At 43.7% G+C, this 22,360-nt stretch overlaps 1 protein-coding gene across 4 annotated transcripts in view; it reads left to right on the plus strand.

Annotated features, from left to right (window-relative positions):
- The first annotated feature begins 97 nt into the window (after nt 1-97).
- Nucleotides 98-22,360, plus strand: part of LOC129862594 (C-Jun-amino-terminal kinase-interacting protein 4-like) — a 72,729-nt gene continuing 50,466 nt past the window's right edge. For 2 of the 4 annotated variants that reach the window (XM_055934397.1, XM_055934407.1), the window contains exons 1-2: nt 98-722; nt 21,252-21,372. In XM_055934397.1, the coding sequence (XP_055790372.1) occupies nt 423-722; nt 21,252-21,372 (421 nt within the window). In that variant the 5' untranslated portion in view covers nt 98-422. The remainder of the gene's footprint in view (nt 723-21,251; nt 21,373-22,360) is intronic. The other 2 variants (XM_055934422.1, XM_055934417.1) reach the window with 1 other exon arrangement.

A 22,360-nucleotide genomic window follows, 5' to 3' on the forward strand; every position in this document is an offset into this window, starting at 1 on the left:
AAATTACAAAATGTTTCCAAAATATCAAAAATTATTACATTTTCTTCCCTCAAGCCCAGCTCTCTTTTAGCATGTGACGTCAGTTTAACGGGGGCCAGTCAACAACACAGAAGCTCGCTCATCTGTTGGGAAGTCGGGAGGGTAACTAAAAAGTGGAGCCAAGTAGCAAGCAAGATACTTTTTTATTGTAAGTAACTCTCCATAGGAGAAAGGGACCGCAACTTTTCAAAGTCGTTCATTGTACTATTGTTTATCTTCTCCGTAGCTAATGGTAACTCGGTTATATTTTAGGGACACTATTTGGTCTCGCTGCACCACAGAAATATAATTGGGTTGCTGCTGGCAGGCTTTCACAAGTAGCGTAACGTTTTCCTCGGCTACTGTTAGCCCGCTAGCTGGCGAGAAGAGAGGGGGACAAGAAAATGGAGTTGGACGATGGAGTTCTTTACCAGGACGACTCTGGCAGTTCGGCGATGATGTCTGAACGGGTTTCGGGTCTGGCGAGCTCAATTTACCTAGAGTTTGAACGGTTGATCTGTCAGTACGACGAGGACGTTGTGAAAGAACTCATGCCGCTCGTCGTCGCAGTGTTGGAGAACTTGGACGCAGTGTTCGCGGACAACCAGGAGCACGAAGTCGAGTTGGAGCTTCTGAAAGAGGACAACGAACAACTTGTTACCCAGTATGAACGGGAGAAATCGCTCAGAAAATCTACAGAAGAGGTGGGTTTGAGTCCTCGACTGTCAAAGAGGGAAAAGAACAAGAGCTCGTTGATGGAAAAGCTTTTTATGCTTCCAACTGCTAGACCACTAAAGTTAGCTTTGACAGTTCAAGCACAAGTAATAATCCACAACAAGCAGCACATACATACATACATACATACATACATACATACATACATACATACATACTGTACAAAATACTGTAGCTAGTAAGTTTTCCAATTTGAGATAACTTGCAGATAGCAGTGCATGTTTCTTAGGAGAACTTGCGAACCGTTTGCTAGCTATATATATGCTTGTTTGTTCGCTAGCTTTAATCCCCTAATATGCTAGCATGCATGCAAACTATGGCAATGTTGGTAGCCTGTAGGCTAACCTTAAAGCTATAGCAGTCTGAAGATAGGAAGATAATGTCATCTGGCTGCAACAGATGATACATATGACTCATTTAGCACTGTTGCAAATATTATGGCAGGTGACACATTACTGTACTTCAATAATTTACACTATACAAATGCAGCTCCACCCAAGGAGAATTACTTGTTTCTCAAATAATGGGTCAGGACGGAGTGGTGGGTCTCGGCTGACTCCTTTTAGGTCACAAAGCAGGGTTGCCAGGTCTAGCAAAAATGTGTAGCCCAATGACCCCTCAAACGGCTCACATGGCTTGGAAAACTAGTCCAAAATTATTTTTCTGCAACATAAGACTGGTATCATTTAACCAAACAAACCCTTTTTCGATAATGCTATGAGCGAATTAGGAATGAATATCGATGTAACGACGTAGACTAAGAAGCAAAATGTGGTTTTCGTTTAAAATAATAATTACATTGAGTTTAAGAATGTCAGAAGAGAAAATATAATTTGTCCATATTAGATCATTTTCCATCAATGGATGTCGATTAACTTGTTTTGACTTATATGATTAAGCAATAAGGCCCGAGGAGGTGTGGTATTTGGCCAATATACCACTGCTGAGGACTGTTCTTAGGACATAGCCCTTAGCCCTGGTATATTGGCCATATACCACAAACCACTGCCTTATTGCTATTATAAACTGGTTACCAATGTAATTAAAACAGTAAAGGTCATTTTTTGTCATACTTGTGGTACATGGTCTGATATACCATAGCGTTCAACCAATCAGCATTCAGGGCTCAAACTACCCAGTTTATAATTGTAAATACATCCAGTTTGCATGTACATAACTATAGATACATCCGACAGGAGAGTTTGAGTGATAAAAGTTGGACAGACATAAAAAATGAATCTTTGGCGATTTTTCTGGCAATTGTGCTGTTACGTGCCAGATGTTAAGACGACAAACCGTTATAAATTGCCTATTTGCGAGTGATGCATTTCAATAGGCATAGGCTGGCTACTGACTAAAATCTGAGTTAATAATTGCAATTCAACTTTGCCATGGTTTGCTGAGCTAGATGCAGGTAGCCTATGGCCACTGATGTCCCAGTATCTAATTTTAGGGAAAAGTCCACAATGAAACTGACATTAATTAATTAACTGTGGAGAATGATATATTTGCGATAGAGCTTTGACCATGATTACAATTGATTACTTCCAATTGAATTAAACATGGCCATTTAATAATATCATAATAACACAAGGCTACAACAACAAACTGAAGTTATAAGCTATTTATTAAATCTGTTTGCCAATTCTGGTAGGTTACACAAGTGGCACAAATTGATTTTCAATGACTCCAGTGAGATTGTAATTTCAACATTTATCGTATACAATTGTAGGCTACAGTACATTAATAGCCTACTTGATGGCCAACAGATGAAAAACTATCATTCTCCGTATTTAATGTCAGTTTTTGAACGTTTTTCCCCATAACAGAAGCACGTAACATAACTTCCATTTCAAATTTTACTCTTGCAGGACTCAACACCCAAGAACTGAGCATGCATAAAACCCAATGCTTGATATGGTTTTCCATAATAAATGTTGAAATTAGAATGCAGTTTATTTATACCACCTCTGAGCGAATTTATCTAAAGTGCTCTAGTGCGCCTAAAGTCGTTTTCCAGTGCTTTGTTGCCGTTATATCAGTTCTTACGCTTTAATATGTTTTATGGAAAAATATTTGGAAATAAGTGTCTCCACAATGACCAAATTAAATGGCCTACCTCCAACTGGTAAGAAGTTGCCATGACTTGTGCGAATGCTGCTCTATCTCCGTGAATCAGTTGTCCGCTGCAGCAGTCTCAACCAGTGCTCTCAACACTCACTCAGTAACAGTGCCTGATAGTCAGCAGCATCAGGTTATATATATATATTTTTTAAGAGAAATGCAATGGCGGCCGCAATTTAGAAGTATCCCAAAAACCCGCAACCCACAACATCGTTTTGAAAGTAGCCCAATTTCGCAAGGGAACCGCATACATGGCAATCTTGGCTGTAAGTATGGCTAGGTTCAAGCGTTCTGGCTAGAGTCAATTATCTGGTTGACTTGCTACTCTTTTTCCCTTTCATACACAAACCAAAATCCCACAAATTTACTATGCCCAATTTTTATACAAGCATTTTTTGTATATCTGAAAGTGATAATGTGTAAAAACCATGGAAAATGAAGAGCCACCTATACCCAATTCAGACAGAAGATGTGTTACATTATGTGTAAAAAAAAAAAAAAAAAAAAAAATATATATATATATATATAGAGCATTGTTTATGACCCCATTTTCAAGCAGCCCCTTATTTATTTCTTTGTTGCAGGTATAGCAAGATGGCGCTGAAAGATAGGGCAGGGATTCTTTTTGCTCCATGAACAACTTTGCAGTATTTCGTTTTTTTATGTGTTATTTCTTACATTACTAGCTCAAATGTTTTGTGTTATTGCATACAACCGTAAATAACTTTTGGATATCAGAGCGGCGGTAACTCACCAGCAGTACGACCAGGAATACGACTTTCCCGAATTGGATCCTTTGTTTGTAACCCCCAGGGCAATTGAACTTATTCCAGAGGCTGCTCCAAAACACCGCTGGCGGAGAAGAGGTATTCGTAGTGGACTCCTAGTCCGACTCAGGAGGCGCGCACACCACCCACTGCTTCCGAGTGTATTACTCGCTAATGTTCAGTCTCTGGATAATAAAGTTGACGAGCTCAGGGCGAGGATTTCCTTCCAGAGAGACATCAGGGATTGTAACATATTCTGTTGAGAGCATCCTGTCGGGCTGTATCACCGTCTAGGACGGCAACTGCACCGCAGGGCTCTCCAGAGGGTGGTGCGGTCTGCCCAACGCATCACCGGGGGCAAACTACCTGCCCTCCAGGACACCTGCAGCACCTGATGTCACAGGAAGGCCAGAAAGATCATCAAGGACAACAACCACCCGACCAACTGACTTTTCACCCACGCTACCATCCAGAAGGCGATGTCAGTACAGGTGCATCAAAGCTGGGACCGAGAGACTGAAAGAAGCAGTTTATCTCAAGGCCATCAGACTGTTAAATAGCCATCACTTGGACCTAAGAGGCTGCTGCCCTATATACATCAACTTGAAATCAAATTTTATTTGTCACATACACATGGTTAGCAGATGTTAATGCGAGTGTAGCGAAATGCTTGTGCTTCTAGTTCCGACAATGCAGTAATAACCAACGAGTAATCTAACCTAACAATTTCACAACAACTACCTTATACACACAAGTGTAAAGGAATGAAGAATATGTACATAAAAATATATGAATGACTGATGGTACAGAACGGCATAGGCAAGATGCAGTAGATGGTATCGAGTACTGTATATACATATGAGATGAGTAATGTAGGGTATGTAAACATATAAAAGTGGCATTGTTTAAAGTGGCTAGTGATACATGTATTACATCAAGATGCAGTAGATGGTAGAGTACAGTATATACATATGATATGAGTGATGTAGCGTATGTAAACATATAAAAGTGGCATTGTTTAAAGTGGCTAGTGATACATTTTTTTCATACATTTTTACATTGTTAGTGGCCGGAGTTGAGTCAGTATGTTGGCAGCAGCCACTCAATGTTAGTGGTGGCTGTTTAACAGTCTGATGGCCTTGAGATAGAAGCTGTTTTTCAGTCTCTCTGTCCCTGCTTTGATGTACCTGTACTGACATCGCCTTCTGGATGATAGCGGGGTGAACAGGCAGTGGCTCGTGTGGTTGTTGTCCTTGATGATCTTTATGGCCTTCCTGTGACATCGGGCGGTGTAAGTGTCATTGAGGCCAGGTAGTTTGCCCCCGGTGATGCGTTGTGCAGACCTCACTACCCTCTGGAGAGCCTTTCGGTTGTGGGCGGAGCAGTTGGCGTACCAGGCGGTGATACAGCCCGACAGGATGCTCTCGATTGTGCATCTGTAGAAGTTTGAGTGTTTTTGGTGACAAGCCAAATTTCTTCAGCCTCCTGAGGTTGAAGAGGCGCTGCTGCGCCTTCTTCACCACGCTGTCTGTGTGGGTGGACCAATTCAGTTTGTCTGTGATGTGTACGCCGAGGAACTTAAAACTTACTACCCTCTCCACTACTGTCCTGTCGATGTGGATAGGGGGGTGCTCCCTCTGTTGTTTCCTGAAGTCCACGATCATCTCCTTTGTTTTGTTGACGTTGAGTGTGAGGTTATTTTCCTGACACCACACTCCGAGGTCCCTCACCTCCTCCCTGTAGGCCGTCTCGTCGTTGTTGGTAATGAAGCCTACCACTGTAGTGTCGTCTGCAAACTTGATGATTGTGTTGGAGGCGTGCATGGCCACGCAGTCGTGGGTGAACAGGGAGTACAGGAGAGGGCTCAGAACGCACCCTTGTGGGGCCCCAGTGTTGAGGATCAGCGGAGTGGAGATGTTGTTACCTACCCTCACCACCTGAGGGCGGCCCGTCAGGAAGTCCAGTACCCAGTTGCACAGGTCGCTCACCGAATCAGCGTATTCATCAATGTTTTTGTTTGACCTAATGCGGAAAATATCCCAGTCCACGTGATCGAAGCAATCTTGAAGCGTGGAATCAGATTGGTCGGACCAGCATTGAACAGACCTTCCTGTTTTAGTTTCTGTCTATAGGCTGGAAGCAACAAAATGGAGTCGTGGTCAGCTTTTCCGGAGGGAGGGCGGGGGAGTTAGGATAACAATGATCCAGGGTTTTACCAGCCCTGGTTGCACAATCGATATGCTTATAGAATTTAGGGAGTCTTGTTTTCAGATTAGCCTTGTTAAAATCCCCAGCTACAATGAATGCAGCCTCAGGATATGTGGTTCCCAGTTTACATAGAGTCAAATGAAGTTTGTTCAGGGCCATCTGTGTCTGCTTGGGGGGGAATATATGCGGCTGTGATTATAATCGAAGAGGGTGGCCACTTTAATAATTGGAACACTAGTCACTTTAATAATGTTTACATATTTTGCACTACTCATATGTGTATATACTGTATTATATTCTACTGTATTTTAGTCTATGCCGTTTCGACGTTGCTTGTCCAAATATTTATATATTCTTAATTCCATTCCTTTACTTTAAATGTGTGTGTATTGTTGGGAAATTGTTAGATATTACTGCACTGTTGGCGCTAGAAACACAAGCATTTCTGCTAAACATGTGTATGCGACCAATAAAATTTGATTTTGATTTATACATACCCACTGATATGTATAAAAAGGTGCAACTGGCAAATTGGGAGTTGGTGGGGGGTGTTAAACAATGGGGTCTTTTTGCATTTCAAATTAGGGAAGTGTTCATTGGTTCTCTGCTTTCTGCAGGTAAACTTTTCACACAGACCTGATACCTGTATTTTGGTTATAGGGTCTGTGAAAATGCAGGATTCATGAATAGGTCTTTAGGTGGCATTTCATTTCCATTTATTTGACCCACTATGCCTTTCAGATATATGAAAAGGCTGGTATAAAAAGCAGGCATGGTCATTTATTGGGATTTAGGAGTCCTGTGTGTCTCAGTTGGTAGAGCATGGCGCTTGCAACGCCAGGGTTGTGGGTTCAATTTCCACTGGGGACCAGTAAGAAAATATTTGGATAAGAGCGTCTGCAAATGACAAACCTTTTTATATGTATGTGTACCTGTCTGAAGGTTGGACACACCTACTCATTTAAGGGTTTTTCTTTATTTTTACTATTTTCTACATTGTAGAATAGTGAAGACATCAACTAGGAAATTACACATGGAATCATGTAGTAACCAAAAAAGTGTTAAACAAATCTAAATATATTTAAATTTCTTCAAAGTAGCCACCCTTTGCCTTGATGACAGCTTTGCACACTCCTGGTATTCTCTCAACCAGGTTAACAGTCCTGAAGGAGTTCTCACATACGCTGAGCACTTGTTGGCTGATTTTCCTTCACTCTGCGGTCAAACTCATCCCAAACCATCTCAATTTTGTTGAGGTCGAGTGATTGTGGAGGCCAGGTCATCTGATGCACCACTTCATCACTCTAATTATTGGTCAAATAGCCCTTACACAGCCTGAATGATGCTGAGACTCAGATTCTTCACTTTAAAATGCATGCCAAAACAAAATCTTTATTTTCACAGACACTGTAACCAAAATACCCATATTGGGTCTGTGTGAACAGTTCTCTGCATTTTGCAGGTAAACTCATGAACACTTCCATTTAACACCTCCTACCTGCTAGAAAGTGGTAAATAAGTGTCTGTTTGAAATGGGGTCATATAAACCTTGCCTTATATATGTTGACAGTTAATATAGTAATTGACAGGTAATATATTCCCCTTAGGTGGAGCTCCATTTGTATGGTGTAAATTACTGAAGTACAGTAATGTTGTCACAACCATAATATTGCGTAACCTTGTCATCAGCTGTTGTATCCAGATGACATATCCGCCTAGCTTCAGACTGCTCTCTTTCGCTCTATCCTGCTGCAACTGAACAGTTGTTTGTTTGTTCTGCCACCAACGCATTATGCAGTTTATCTACCAGACTACTCTCTTTCTGTCCCCCTGTTGCTCTCTCTCTCTCCCCCCTGGTTCTTTGCCTTTCACCCGTTAGGCTATCCATATGTTCTCTGTCTATCTATAATCATGCTGTTCTAGTGTGGTTGTATTTCACCCCCCCTAACCCCCCTCTGTGTCGTTGAACTCTCTTTATTCCCATAACTGCTGTTGTGGAAAATTCGATCCAAAGATTAAGGCAAAGACTATTCAATGATATAAGAGAATAATCTATAACACAAGCAGCTACAAGGGGAGATCTATCTCTGATTTCACAGGGATGAACTCCAGGAAGAAATGGTTACATGTCCCTTATATAGTGGGAGGTGATAATACAATCATATTGTTTACACAACAGTTCTTTGAATAAAAGCAACTCTTCCAGAACACAATGGCCTTGTGTTAGGGTGCAGACATACCAGGAGTCTATGAAAAGCATAACAGCACAGAACATATCCCTTGAAGTTACAACAGCTCACCCTAAATTCTGCCACCACACCGCCAAAGTGAAAGCTCCTTTCCTCTCCTATAGGTGGGTTAATTTACAGATCAGGTGATCCTTGTTTAGCAGTTGACGGCAGCAATGCTCTAGACTTGACCTGTTTTTAAATGTGTTTTCCTTTCTCTGAGCATGGTTTAGGAGCCCTCTTTTGTAGTGTTGGTTATGGATTGTGTGTGGTGCTGTGCCCTTCAACTTCATTCACTATTAGTGTTAACTCCGACAACACCACTTAGACAACATTTGAAGGTCACAGTGTAATGTTCCAAATCTGCGACTTATCTCTCACTTTGTCTTGTCATGACATTCTCTGCTATTAGGCACCAGTACTGAGAGCTCTTGTAGTACACTGAGTATGTAGGCCTAGTTTTTATTAGACTTGTCATGATTTGCTAACTAGGTGGGTCTGGGCAGAGACAGGTGTGTGTGTCCCTCCAGTCATTTGCTTTGCACTGCTCTTGACGTTCTCCTCAGAGCTGCAGTTCATTGGCATGTGGAATTACAACAAGAATCGAGACGGTTCGTAAGTAGTTAATAAACGGGAAATTACTTCATTAGCACTTTATAAACAAATAGAAAAAGCATGAGTCTAATGTTAAATTCTTTACCAGTGTGATGCCTAGGTGTTTACTTCGAGGTTGAAAACTGCGTTTGCTTAATTTGCTTTGCATACAGGCCTGGCTAACTCAGTCATGTTGTTCGTTAGGCTCTAGAAAACCCATTCACATTCGCAGGACTGTAAAAACCCAGACACCTGCTAGGCTGTAAGTAGAGACATGATGGTTCTCAGTTAGTGAGCAACACTGCAGATGAACACCCCGGTCACACGTACTTCTACAACCCATTCAATACTATAGGGACTCAAGCAACAGACAGACTCAAACAGTCTCAGTAAGTTCAGTGTAGCACTGATCTCTCACAGAGCTGAACCCCGAGGAATTCTTACGAGATGGACTGTTACTCTTCACTACAGACGGAGAGAGGAAGAGACCAGGGCCAGGCAGGAAATTCCTGGGAAAACAAGACTTCCTGAGTCCCTCTCTCCGGCCAGGATACTCCTGGGACACATTCCTCCAGACATCCTGAGGTCACGGACCGGTTCAGGATGATGATGTCAGAGGGTTATGTCATTTGTCAGACCCACAGCACACATGCCTTTATCACCATATCCCACTTGTCAGTTCACAGCGGTTATCAGGAGCGACTAAAAAAGCATGTCATTGAATTGGGGCTGGAAAACCGAGGTCGGGGCGAGTTTGCACTTATCCGAAGCGAACTTTCCAGGAGTCGTCTCTGTCCTACTAGTCAGTGGATGAGTGTGACGAATAGGTTTAGTCCAGCTGTGTCAGTTTCTCATAGGTTTATAGACATGGCAAACTAGGGCTGGGCGATATGGCAAATAAATTATCACAATATACACTACCATTCAAAGGTTTGGGGTCACTTAGAATTGTACTTGTTTTTGAAAGAAAATCACTTTGTCCATTTAAAATAACATCAAATTGATAAGAAATACAGTGTAGACAATGCTAATGTTGTAAATGATTATTGTAGCTGGAAACGGCAGATAATATATATATTTTTTTGAATATTCACATAGGCGTACAGAGTCCCATTATCAGCAACCATCACTCATGTCTTCCAATGGCATGTTGTATTAGCTAATCCAAGTTTATAATTTTAAAAGGCTAATTGATCATTAGAAAATTGCAAAACGGTTATGTTAGCACAGCTGAAAACTTGTTCTGATTAAAGAAGCAATAAAACTGGCCGCCTTTAGACTGGTTGAGTATCAAATCAAATCAAATTTATTTATATAGCCCTTCTTACATTAGCTGATATCTCAAAGTGCTGTACAGAAACCCAGCCTAAAACCTCAAACAGCAAGCAATGCAGGTGTAGAAGCACGGTGGCTAGGAAAAACTCCCTAGAAAGGCCAAAACCTAGGAATAAACCTAGAGAGGAACCAGGCTATGAGGGGTGGCCAGTCCTCTTCTGGCTGTGGCGGGTGGAGATTATAACATAAAATGGCCAAGATGTTCATAAATGACAAGCATGGTCAAATAATAATAATCACAGTAGTTGTCGAGGGTGCAGCAAGTCAGCACCTCCAGGAGTAAATGTCAGTTGGTTTTTCATAGCCGATCATTAAGAGTATCTCTACCGCTCCTGCTGTCTCTAGAGAGTTGAAAACAGCAGGTCTGGGACAGGTAGCACGTCCGGTGAACAGGTCAGGGTTCTATAGCCGCAGGCAGAACAGTTGAAACTGGAGCAGCAGCACGGCCAGGTGGACTGGGGACAGCAAGGAGTCATCATGCCAGGTAGTCCTGAGGCATGGTCCTAGGACTCAGGTCCTCCGAGAGAGAGAGAATTAGAGAGAGCATACTTAAATTCACACAGGACACCGGATAAGACAGGAGAAGTACTCCAGATATAACAAACTGACCCTAGCCCCCCGACACAAACTACTGCAGCATAAATACTGGAGGCTGAGACAGGAGGGGTCCGGAGACACTGTGGTCCCATCTGATGATACCCCCGGACAGGGCCAAACAGGAAGGATATAACCCCACCCACTTTGCCAAAGCACAGCCCCCACACCACTAGAGGGATATCTTCAACCACCAACTTACCATCCTGAGACAAGGCCGAGTATAGCCCACAAAAGATCTCCGACACGGCACAACCCAAGGGGGGGCGCCAACCCAGACAGGAGGATCATGTCAGTGACTCAACCCACTCAAGTGGGACGGCATGAAAGAGCACCAGTAAGCCAGTGACTCAGCCCCTGTAATAGGGTTAGAGGCAGAGAATCCCAGTGGAGAGAGGGGAACCGGCCAGGCAGAGACAGCAAGGGCGGTTCGTTGCTCCAGAGACTTTCCGTTCACCTTCACACTCCTGGGCCAGACTACACTCAATCATATGACCCACTGAAGAGATGAGTCTTCAGTAAAGACTTAAAAGTTGAGACCGAGTCTGCGTCTCACATGGGTAGGCAGACCATTCCATAAAAATGGAGCTCTATAGGAGAAAGCCCTGCCTCCAGCTGTTTGCTTAGAAATTCTAGGGACAATTAGGAGGCCTGCGTCTTGTGATCGTAGTGTAGGTATGTACGGCAGGACCAAATCGGAAAGATAGGTAGGAGCAAGCCCATGTAATGCTTTGTAGGTTAGCAGTAAAACCTTAATCAGCCCTTGCCTTAACAGGAAGCCAGTGTAGGGGAGGCTTGCACTGGAGTAATATGATAACATTTTTCGGTTCTAGTCAGGATTCTAGCAGCCGTATTTAGCACTAACTGAAGTTTATTTACTGCTTTATCCGTGTAGCTGGAAAGTAGAGCATTGCAGTAGTCTAACCTAAAAGTAACAAAAGCATGGATACATTTTTCTGCATCATTTTTGGACAGAAAGTTTCTGATTTTTGCAATGTTACGTAGATGGAAAAAAGCTGTCCTTGAAACAGTCTTGATATGTTCGTCAAAAGAGAGATCAGGGTCCAGAGTAATGCCGAGGTCCTTCAGTTTTATTTGAGATGACTTTACAACCATCAAGATTAATTGTCAGATTCAACAGAAGATCTCTTTGTTTCTTGGGACCTAGAACAAGCATATCTGTTTTGTCCGAGTTTAAAAGTAGAAAGTTTGCAGCCATCCACTTCCTTTAGTCTGAAACACAGGCTTCTAGCGAGGGCAATTTTGGGGCTTCACCATGTTTCATTGAATTGTACAGCTGTGTGTCATCCGCATAGCAGTGAAAGTTAACATTATGTTTTTGAATGACATCCCCAAGAGGTAAAATATATAGTGAAAACAGTAGTGGTCCTAAAACGGAACCTTGAGGAACACCGGAATGTACAGTTCCTTTGTCAGAGGACAAACCATTCACAGAGACAAACTGATATCTTTCCGACAGATAAGATCTAAGCCAGGCCAGAACTTGTCCGTGTAGACCAATTTGGGTTTCCAATCTCTCCAAAAGAATGTGGTGATCGATGGTATCAAAGGCAGCACTAAGGTCTAGGAGCACGAGGACAGATGCAGAGCCTCAGTCTGACGACATTAAAAGGTAATTTACCACCTTCAGAAGTGCAGTCTCAGTGCTATGATGGGGTCTAAAACCAGACTGAAGCATTTCGTATACATTGTCTTCAGGAAGGCAGTGAGTTGCTGCGCAACAGCTTTTTCTACAATTTTTGAGAGGAATGGAAGATTCGATATAGGCCGATAGTTTTTTTTATATTTTCTGGGTCAAGGTTTGGCTTTTTCAAGAGAGGCTTTATTACTGCCACTTTTAGTGAGTTTGGTACACATCCGGTGGATAGAGAGCCGTTTATTATGTTCAACATAGGAGGGCCAAGCACAGGAAGCAGCTCTTTCAGTAGTTTAGTTGGAATAGGGTCCAGTATGCAGCTTGAAGGTTTAGAGGCCATGATTATTTTCATCATTGTGTCAAGAGATATAGTACTAAAACACTTAATTGTCTCTCTTGACACGGTCTCAATGGGGATAGCTGAGCTGACTACACTGACTGTGCTAGTGGCAGACTCCATTAAGCTGGCAGGCTGGCTAACAGCCTGCTGCCTGGCCTGCACCCTATTTCATTGTGGAGTTAGAGCCCTGTCTATGTTGGTAGATAAGATGAGAGCACCCCTCCAGCTAGGATGCTGATCCCTCACCTTCCTCATGATCATTGATGCCCCACGAGGTAAGATCTTGCATGGAGCCCGAGACCGAGGGTGATTTGACCGTCATCTTGAACTTCTTCCATTTTCTAATAATTGCGCCAACAGTTGTTGCCTTCTCACCAAGCTGCTTGCCTATTGTCCTGTAGCCCATCCCAGCCTTGTGCAGGTCTACAATTTTATCCCTGATGTCCTTACACAGCTCTCTGGTCTTGGCCATTGTGGAGAGGTTGGAGTCTGTTTGATTGAGTGTGTGGACAGGTGTCTTTTATACAGGTAACGAGTTCAAACAGATGCAGTTAATACAGGTAATGAGTGGAGAACAGGAGGGCTTCTTAAAGAAAAACTAACAGGTCTGTGAGAGCCGGAATTCTTACTGGTTGGTAGGTGATCAAATACTTATGTCATGCAATAAAATGCAAATTAATTACTTAATCACATTGTATGATTTTTTTTCAGGATTTTTATTTTAGATTCCTTTTCTCACAGTTGAAGTGTACCTATGATACAAATTCCAGACCTCTACATGCTTTGTAAGTTTGAAAACCTGCAAAATCGTCGGTGTATCAAATACTTGTTCTCCCCACTGTGTGTATATACACTGCTCAAAAAAATAAAGGGAACACTAAAATAACACATCCTAGATCTGAATGAATGAAACATTCTTATTAAATACTTTTTTGTTACGTAGTTGAATGTGCTGACTACAAAATCACACACAAATTATCAATGGAAATCAAATTGATCAACCCATGGAGGTCTGGATTTGGAGTCACACTCAAAATTAAAGTGGAAAACCACACTACAGGCTGATCCAACTTTGATGTAATGTCCTTAAAACAAGTCAAAATGAGGCTCAGTAGTGTGTGTGGCCTCCACGTGCCTGTATGACCTCCCTACAACACCTGGGCATGCTCCTGATGAGGTGGCGGATGGTCTCCTGAGGGATCTCCTCCCAGACCTGGACTAAAGCCTCCGCCAACTCCTGGACAGTCTGTGGTGCAACGTGGCGTTGGTGGATGGAGCGAGACATGATGTCCCAGATGTGCTCAATTGGATTCAGGTCTGGGGAACGGGCGGGCTAGTCCATAGCATCAATGCCTTCCTCTTGCAGGAACTGCTGACACACTCCAGCCACATGAGGTCTAGCATTGTCTTGCATTAGAAAGAACCCAGGGCCAACCGCACCAGCATATGGTCTCACAAGGGGTCTGAGGATCTCATCTCGGTACCTAATGGCAGTCAGGCTACCTCTGGCGAGCACATGGAGGGCTGTGCGGCCCCCCAAAGAAATGCCACCCCACACCATGACTGACCCACCGCCAAACCGGTCATGCTGTAGGACGTTGCAGGCAGCAGAACGTTCTCCACGGCGTCTCCAGACTCTGTCACGTCTGTCACATGTGCGTGTGAACCTGCTTTCATCTGTGAAGAGCACAGGGCGGCAGTGGCGAATTTGCCAATCTTGGTGTTCTCTGGCAAATGCCAAACGTCCTGCACGGTGTTGGGCTGTAAGCACAACCCCCACCTGTGGACGTCGGGCCCTCATACCACCCTCATGGAGTCTGTTTCTGACCGTTTGAGCAGACACATGCACATTTGTGGCCTGCTGGAGGTCATTTTGCAGGGCTCTGGCAGTGCTCCTCCTAATCCCCCTTGCACAAATGCGGAGGTAGCGGTCCTGCTGCTGGGTTGTTGCCCTCCTACGGCCTCCTCCACGTCTCCTGATGTATTGGCCTGTCTCCTGGTAGCGCCTCCATGCTCTGGACACTACGCTGACAGACACAGCAAACCTTCTTGCCACAGCTCGCATTGATGTGCCATCCTGGATGAGCTGCACTACCTGAGCCACTTGTGTGGGTTGTAGACTCCGTCTCATGCTACCACTAGAGTGAAAGCACCGCCAGCATTCAAAGTGACCAAAACATCAGCCAGGAAGCATAGGAACTGAGAAGTTGTCTGTGGTCACCACCTGCAGAACCACTCCTTTATTGGGGGTGTCTTGCTAATTGCCTATAATTTCCACCTTTTGTCTATTCCATTTGCACAACAGCATGTGAAATTTATTGTCAATCAGTGTTGCTTCCTAAGTGGACAGTTTGATTTCACAGAAGTGTGATTGACTTGGAGTTACATTGTGTTGTTTAAGTGTTCCCTTTATTTTTTTGAGCAGTATATATATATATATATATATATATATATATATATATTAGAAATGTCCTTGTTTTTGCAAGAAAAGGTGGAGACTTTTTTTGTCCATTATCACGATATTAATCAAATAATGTTTAAAAGGTGCATATCTGCTTCAGACTCAATGCCTGAACAATCCAAAGGCTTCAATGTTTCTTATTGTCAGAAGTAGAAGAACTCACAAATAACATTTTAACTCCACATTTTTTTAAAGCTGTAAACGCTTAAGATATAAAAAGTGCAAGTCAATATGCGTTAACTGTTAGCCTAATGGCCATCACAGTTTAGGTTGGGTTGTTGTCTTACAAGTTGCAAGAAAGACAAGTCTGTCTACAGTCTCTGGCTTTAAAGCTGCCCTATGGCAGTTGTGCTAAAAACACGCTCTGAGCGCGAGCTGGTCACAGGAATGCACAGGTAGCACTTTACCAGGTGGCTGACTGGGGGATTTTTTTTTGGGGGGGGGGTGGATCTTCCACCAGTCCAGTGGATTGGTTTCACTGTCAGCATCAGGTGACTGAAGGCAGCTGAGTTCTTTTTCTACCAGCTGGATTTCAGTAAGATCTGTGGTGGTGGAGCATGGCTTTTTGAAAAAAATGCCCAGTGACTTTCTCTTTTTAGCTGGCAGTTGTGGTGAAGCAGCAGCAGCAATGTCTCCCTGTGCTGGGCTTGGGTTTTCATGTCCCTCATTGACCATCTCTGAGACAGCTCTTGCTTTTATGTGGCACATCTTCTCCTCTTTGATGTAATGTGTTTTCAACCGGGGGTCGACCAACGAGGCTATGTCCAGGAGGTCATCTGTGGCTAGGTCATCATATTTATAATTTGTTTTGATGGTTTGGGTGAGCCCTGTTTCATGACCTCTGTATTGAACAGGTGTAGCACTGACATAAGACTCACCAGACAGAGCATCTGTGGATTCTAGGAGTGGGGTCAATGCCTGGTTGATGGACTCAAGAATATCTATATCTGTATGGGTGGGAGCTAAGTGGGTCTTCTTGTCACTGGACAAGACCTGTGAAATGTCTTTCTCCTCCTCCAGTACTCTTTGCATACTAGCGTTTGTGATGTCCTTGTGTCTTTTTAATGTTTGCTCGTAGGGCATAAACGTTGTCAGTGTTGACTGCTTCGGGTGAACATCCCGAGATTGGCTGGTGCTTGAGGGGCGTTTATCAATACTGTGGCGCAAACTCAAACTTTCTGCATGTTCCAAAGAGTGATTTTGCTTCAGATGGTGACAAAAGTTTGTCGTATTACCAGACTTGGTAGCCACCTGTCTACGGCATACTTTGCATCGAACATTGCTCTGCTCTTTGTCGGACTTCAAAAAGCCAAACCACTTCCAAATAACTGAAACAGTTGGACCCTTTTTATCAATAAAGGGAAGCTGCTTTTTCTCCATGGCTATTACCGCCACTGTTTTTGCCTAAATCACAAATTTGTCATGGTTAATAGTGGCTACTCCATCACTCGAGGTGCTAAGTGGTTTTTAGTGGGCGTATACCTCTCCATGTGCATATTGTCACTTTTCCGCACTTTCCAGCTACATAACAGAGGTGAAATGGACTGCTGTACCTAATTATTCTATATCGACATTGTCGAAAAATGTATCTAAACGTTTTTCTATCGTTATTGAGGGAAGTAATTACCTATATTGATTTATGGCCCAGCCCTACGTCAAACCCAGGCTCTAGTCCAGCTGTCAGTTTCTGTCACACTACTGTACTAAAACAAACCCCCACAGTTGGTCAGCCCCCTACTTTGCTGTAGTTAGCTGATGAGAGCGTGAACAGAGCAGACCCTCCCTAAGCTATGGGCCTGTTAAAGGCAGGAACTGTTACTGTCTTGCATCTGTACCCAGGATGAGTAGGAGCAGTCAGGACTGACACACATACAGAGAGTCAGGACTACCAGCGTGGCTCTCTGGATTAGACTTTAGTTTCTGCTGTAAAAAAAAAAAACGTGCTGTTTCAATTAACCAACTTGTGTAACCGACCAGGATTAAGTTAGCCCCAGTTGAATTACACAGCCTAAACCATTCATATTGTGTTTGTTGATTTGGACAATGATCGGGATGTTTGATGTTGAGCCAGTTCTGATTTCATATTATTGTCAATTGGGATTTGAAGACCCAGACAAAAAAAATGATAACAGGCTTTGATTGAATACCCCCTGGCTGTTATTGACTTGTTGAAAGTGAAAAGGTCTTCGTGTTCCTGTTCTTATAATGTTGTCTCACTGGAAGTTCACAAACGCTCTTGACAGATCGTGCTGTGACCTGCTCCAACTCCAGACACATTAATGCACGCACAATACACACATACACTTGACCCTCTAACCAAGGAACACATTTATAACACAATATTTTAAGTTGATTGCGTGTTTAATAAACACCCTCAAATCTAACTCTTCAGGATCTTGCCAACCACAGATGCATGACCCTTTTAGTGACTTCCATATCTGTGACATCTGATCTCCTTTCTGGCAGCGCCATCCTGCTATCCCAGCTGCCCTGTTCTACCCAGGCAGCAACCCAAAGAAGACTCTGTGCACTTAATAAAACTCCCTGTCAATACAATGTTGATACACTGGGGCACTTTGTGCGTGTGAGAGAGAAAGAGAGCTGTGTGAGATGGAGCGTGTGTGTGTGTGTGAGAGAGAGGGAGAGTGTGTGTGAAGGGATAAAGGGAGCATTATGCATGGTCAGGAGGAGAGGGGGAAGAGGAGGTAGATGGAGACTAGAGAAACTCTTTCTCTGGAGCGTTGTCTTATGAACACCCAACTATGGGTCATATGATGAGCAGCACGGAGAAAGTGTGTGTGGGTGGGGTGGGTCGGGTCTAAGGGATTAGGAAGAGGGGGTGAGGTTCTAGGGATTGATGTTGGGTATTATGCTTTTATGACAGTTAAAACCATATGTGACGTGCAGCCTTATGTTGAGTGTTGTCGACACATCCCCCTCTTGCTCCTCTCCCAGCCCTCTTGTCCAGGCCTCATGTAGCCTAATGCTCTTATTAGATTTGCTGTTTTACTTGGAGTTTACTGTGAGGAAGTCTGTGTCTTTTCTTTACTGCCCTTCAGACCCTTTACTGCCTACCGCCCTTCAGACCCTCTCTCATACCTTCCCACATTGTTTTCTTAATCCATTTCTCTCTTTCTTGCCCTCTCGTTCTCTCGCTATGCTTATTGTTTCCTAACCATTTGAACAGGGCCTTGAATACACCTGCAGCCAAACTAATGATTTAATGTTCATCAAAGGCATTCTGAGGAATGCCTTCATCTGCTTTCTGACATAGAAAGTTGCCTTCATGTAGAGAAGAGCCTATTTGTTCCAGTAGGCCTCCGGCGGAGCAGGGGACTCGGGTGAGTCAATCCCGCAGCAGATGACTGCTCATCCCAGCCGATGGGCTCTTGTCGATAAGCCCTTCATCCACACACAGCTCTATGATCACAAGACTCAAGACTGTTTACTGGTGTCGGCGGTGAATGAGGGCAGACTTTAGTTCCAGCCTTGTGTTATAACACCGGATTCACCTCAATTTAGTGTCAGGTGTGTTGGTGCTGGGCCAGACCCAAAGCCTGCAACACCGCTCTAACAGGTCTCTAAACTGTCACCGGCTGGTTCAGCTCTTTTACTGTATGTTTATAGTAAGCTAGGTGGTATGCAGTTGCTCTTTGAGGGTGGGTATATCACACACTACTCTAAGCTGCGAAGTAGACCGTTGAAGGGTCTCACAGTGCTAACTGCGTCACTACAGATCCTGGTTCGATCCCAGTCTGTGTCGCAGCCGGCCGCAACCGGGAGACCCATGAGGTGGCGCACAATTGGCCCAGCGTCGTCCACGTTAGAGGAGTGTTTGGCCGGCTGGGTTGTCCTTGTCCCATCGCGCTCTAGCGACTCCTGTGGCGGGCAGGGTGCAGTGCACGCTGACACGGTTGCCAGGTGTACAGTAGTGGCCAAAAGTTGAGAATGACACATATTAATTTCCACAAAGTTTGCTGCTTCAGTGTCTCTAGATATTTGTCAGATGTTACTATGGAATACTGAAGTATAATTACAAGCATTTCATAAGTGTCAAAGGATTTTATTGACAATTACATGAAGTTGATGCAGAGTCAATATTTGCAGTGTTGACCCTTCTTTTTCAAGACTTTTGCAATCGGCCCTAGCATGCTGTTAATTAACTTCTGGGCCACATCCTGACTGATGGCAGCCCATTCTTGCATAAACAATGCTTGGAATTTGTCAGAATTTGTGGGTTTTTGTTTGTCCACCCGCCTCTTGAGGATTGACCACAAGTTCTCAATGGGATTAAGGTCTGGGGAGTTTCCTGGCCATGGACCCTAAATATCAATGTTTTGTTCCCCGAGCCACTAAGTTATCACTTTTGCCTTATGGCAAGGTGCTCCATCATGCTGGAAAAGGCATTGTTTGTCACCAAACTGTTCCTGGATGGTTGGGAGAAGTTGCTCTCGGAGGATGTGTTGGTACCATTCTTTATTCATGGCTGTGTTCTTAGGCAAACTTGTGAGTGAGCCCACTCCCTTGGCTGAGAAGCAACCCCACACATGAATGGTCTTGGGATGCTTTACTGTTGGCATGACACAGGACTGATGGTAGCGCTCACCTTGTCTTCTCAGGACAAGATTTCTTCCGGATGCCCCAAACAATTGGAAAGGGGATTCATCAGAGAAAATGACTACCCCAGTCCTCAGCACTCCAATCCCTGTACCTTTTGCAGAATATCAGTCTGTCCCTGATGTTTTTCCTGGAGAGAAGTGGCTTCTTTGCTGCCCTTCTTGACACCAGGCCATCCTCCAAAAGTCTTCGCCTCAATGTGCGTGCAGATGCACTCACACCTGCCTGCTGCCATTCCTGAGCAAGCTCTGTACTGGTGGTGCCCCGATCCCGCAGCTGAATCAACTTTAGGAGACGGTCCTGGCGCTTGCTGGACTTTCTTGGGCGCCCTGAAGCCTTCTTCACAACAATTAAACCACTCTCCTTGAAGTTCTTGATGATCCGATAAATGGTTGATTTAGGTGCAATCTTACTGGCAGCAAAATCCTTGCCTGTGAAGCCCTTTTTGTGCAAAGCAATGATGACGGCAGAGGACAGAGGAAGAACAATGATTCCAAGCACCACTCTCCTTTTGAAGCTTCCAGTCTGTTATTCGAACGATCGAGTGATCGTGATCTCCAGCCTTGTCCTCGTCAACACTCACACCTGTGTTAACAAGAGAATCACTGACATGATGTCAGCTGGTCCTTTTGTGGCAGGACTGAAATACAGTGGAAATGTTTTGGGGGGGATTCAGTTCATTTGCATGGCAAAGAGGGACTTTGCAATTCATCTGATCACTCTTCATAACATATGCAAATTGCCATCATACAAATTGAGGCAGCAGACTTTGTGAAAATGAATATTTGTGTCATTCTCAACTTTTGGCCAAACTGTACAGTGTTTCCTCCAACACATTGGTGAGCATTGTGTCAGCTACCAATTGGATATCGCAAAATTGTGGGGGGGGGGAAGGGGTATAAAAAACTAAAAGTAGACAGTTGATCAGTGTGTGTTGGGAGGGGGGGGGGGGGTTATGTCACGCTAGGTTATGTCATAACTCCTCAGCCTGTTTTTGCTGGCAGCGGCAGAGTTCTCCAGTTAGACAGATTCTCTCATTCCCATCAATGGAAAAGCTCCAACAATTGTCGATCTGAAGATACTGGTGTTGAGCTCTAATGGACAACAACAAGAACTTACTGCCGGACACTGATCTGTCAGTGCAACACACACTCAAGTGGCACCAAGGAGCTGGCGCTCTGAACCTGTTGTCTGACATCCACTGAATGGAACTGAAGACCGACTGACTCTTCATGTTGACCTCAGACCTGATACACAGACACAAAACAACACATTGAATGGAGCTACAGACAGACACACACAGGCAGACAGGTGGGTTTTGTCTCATTGATCTCACTCCAGATTTGAGTTAGTCCCTAGTCTCTCCCAATTCAGTTCTTCTGTGTCTGTCTCTGTCTCTAAGGATCACAGGAGGTGGTGGCAGAAGGAATCTGACAAACATGATGCATACAGCTAGCAATGTGTCCTGTCTGTTGGCTAGAGATCAATGACCTTTCTCACAAGTACTTAACACACATGGACACATGCCATTGTGCTACACACAGTGTTTTAACAACTCTCTGTCTGTCTGTAGAGGTACATGATGTTTGAGGACAGTCAGGACATGGAGAAGAAGGACCTTCAGGGTCGACTGGGGATGCTGGAGTCTCACACACGTCAAATGGAGCTCAAGACCAGGAACTACTCGGACCAGAGTGAGTCTTAACAAACACACAAACGGACAGATTCATACTGTGGTGGTTAATTTCTTTATTATCAAATGAGGAGAGACAAACTTATCACACAAGTCAGAGTTATACTTAAACTAAATCTTTGATCACTTATTAATAAGGGAGCAAGTCAATACAACACACACATATAAAGTGAATTGATTGAGTGCTCTACGATAATGATGGCTGGTCGACGATTCACGCTCAGATGATTCGTTGAGAGCCCCGAGATACAAGGAAAAAGGTATTTTTATAGCCAAGATACACCCCTTTCAACCTACATGACGAACAACAGATGTATAGAATGGGTCACAAGGGTAAGATTTGTATGAAAGTTACTTATAATTCACAGCAGACAGTATTTGCTGTAAAAACAGTTCTCATTGTGTAGACTCCAAGGTCTGGCCCTGGGGTCATCTCTCCCTGGTACCTTATAGAACAGAAACATTAACTCATGCTCTGGAATGCAGTCTCTTAAGGTTTTATTACCCAAAAGACATTGTAACTCTCTCTGTGTTATCTCCCAGAGGCCCATCCTCAATAGAACACAGATGAGCGTTCTAACAACCCCTTATTATTTTTCATAAAACAACCATTTGATGCAATGAAGGTATTATAACAATCTTGTAATTTCCACCATAATACTCAATCAGTTACATAATTGATCAATCAATCACTGTCTTTTAGGATGGGAGCTGTGAACCCTTAATCAGTGTCTCCCCTAGGATTATTTTCAGCAGTGGTGGGTTTTTTTTTGGAGGTGTCTAAGTGCAGTCTATAATTTTGTTTTGTTTTTGGGAGGTGTCTAGAAGGGGTTGTTTGGAGGTGTCTGTACGTGCAGTCTATAAGGGGGTAGTTTGGACGTGTCTATAAGGGGGTAGTTTGGACGTGTCTATAAGGGGGTAGTTTGGACGTGTCTATAAGGGGGTAGTTTGGACGTGTCTATGGGGGTAGTTTGGACGTGTCTATGGGG

Source organism: Salvelinus fontinalis, chromosome 1 (genome assembly GCF_029448725.1).
Source record: "Salvelinus fontinalis isolate EN_2023a chromosome 1, ASM2944872v1, whole genome shotgun sequence".
Lineage (NCBI taxonomy): Eukaryota > Metazoa > Chordata > Actinopteri > Salmoniformes > Salmonidae > Salvelinus > Salvelinus fontinalis.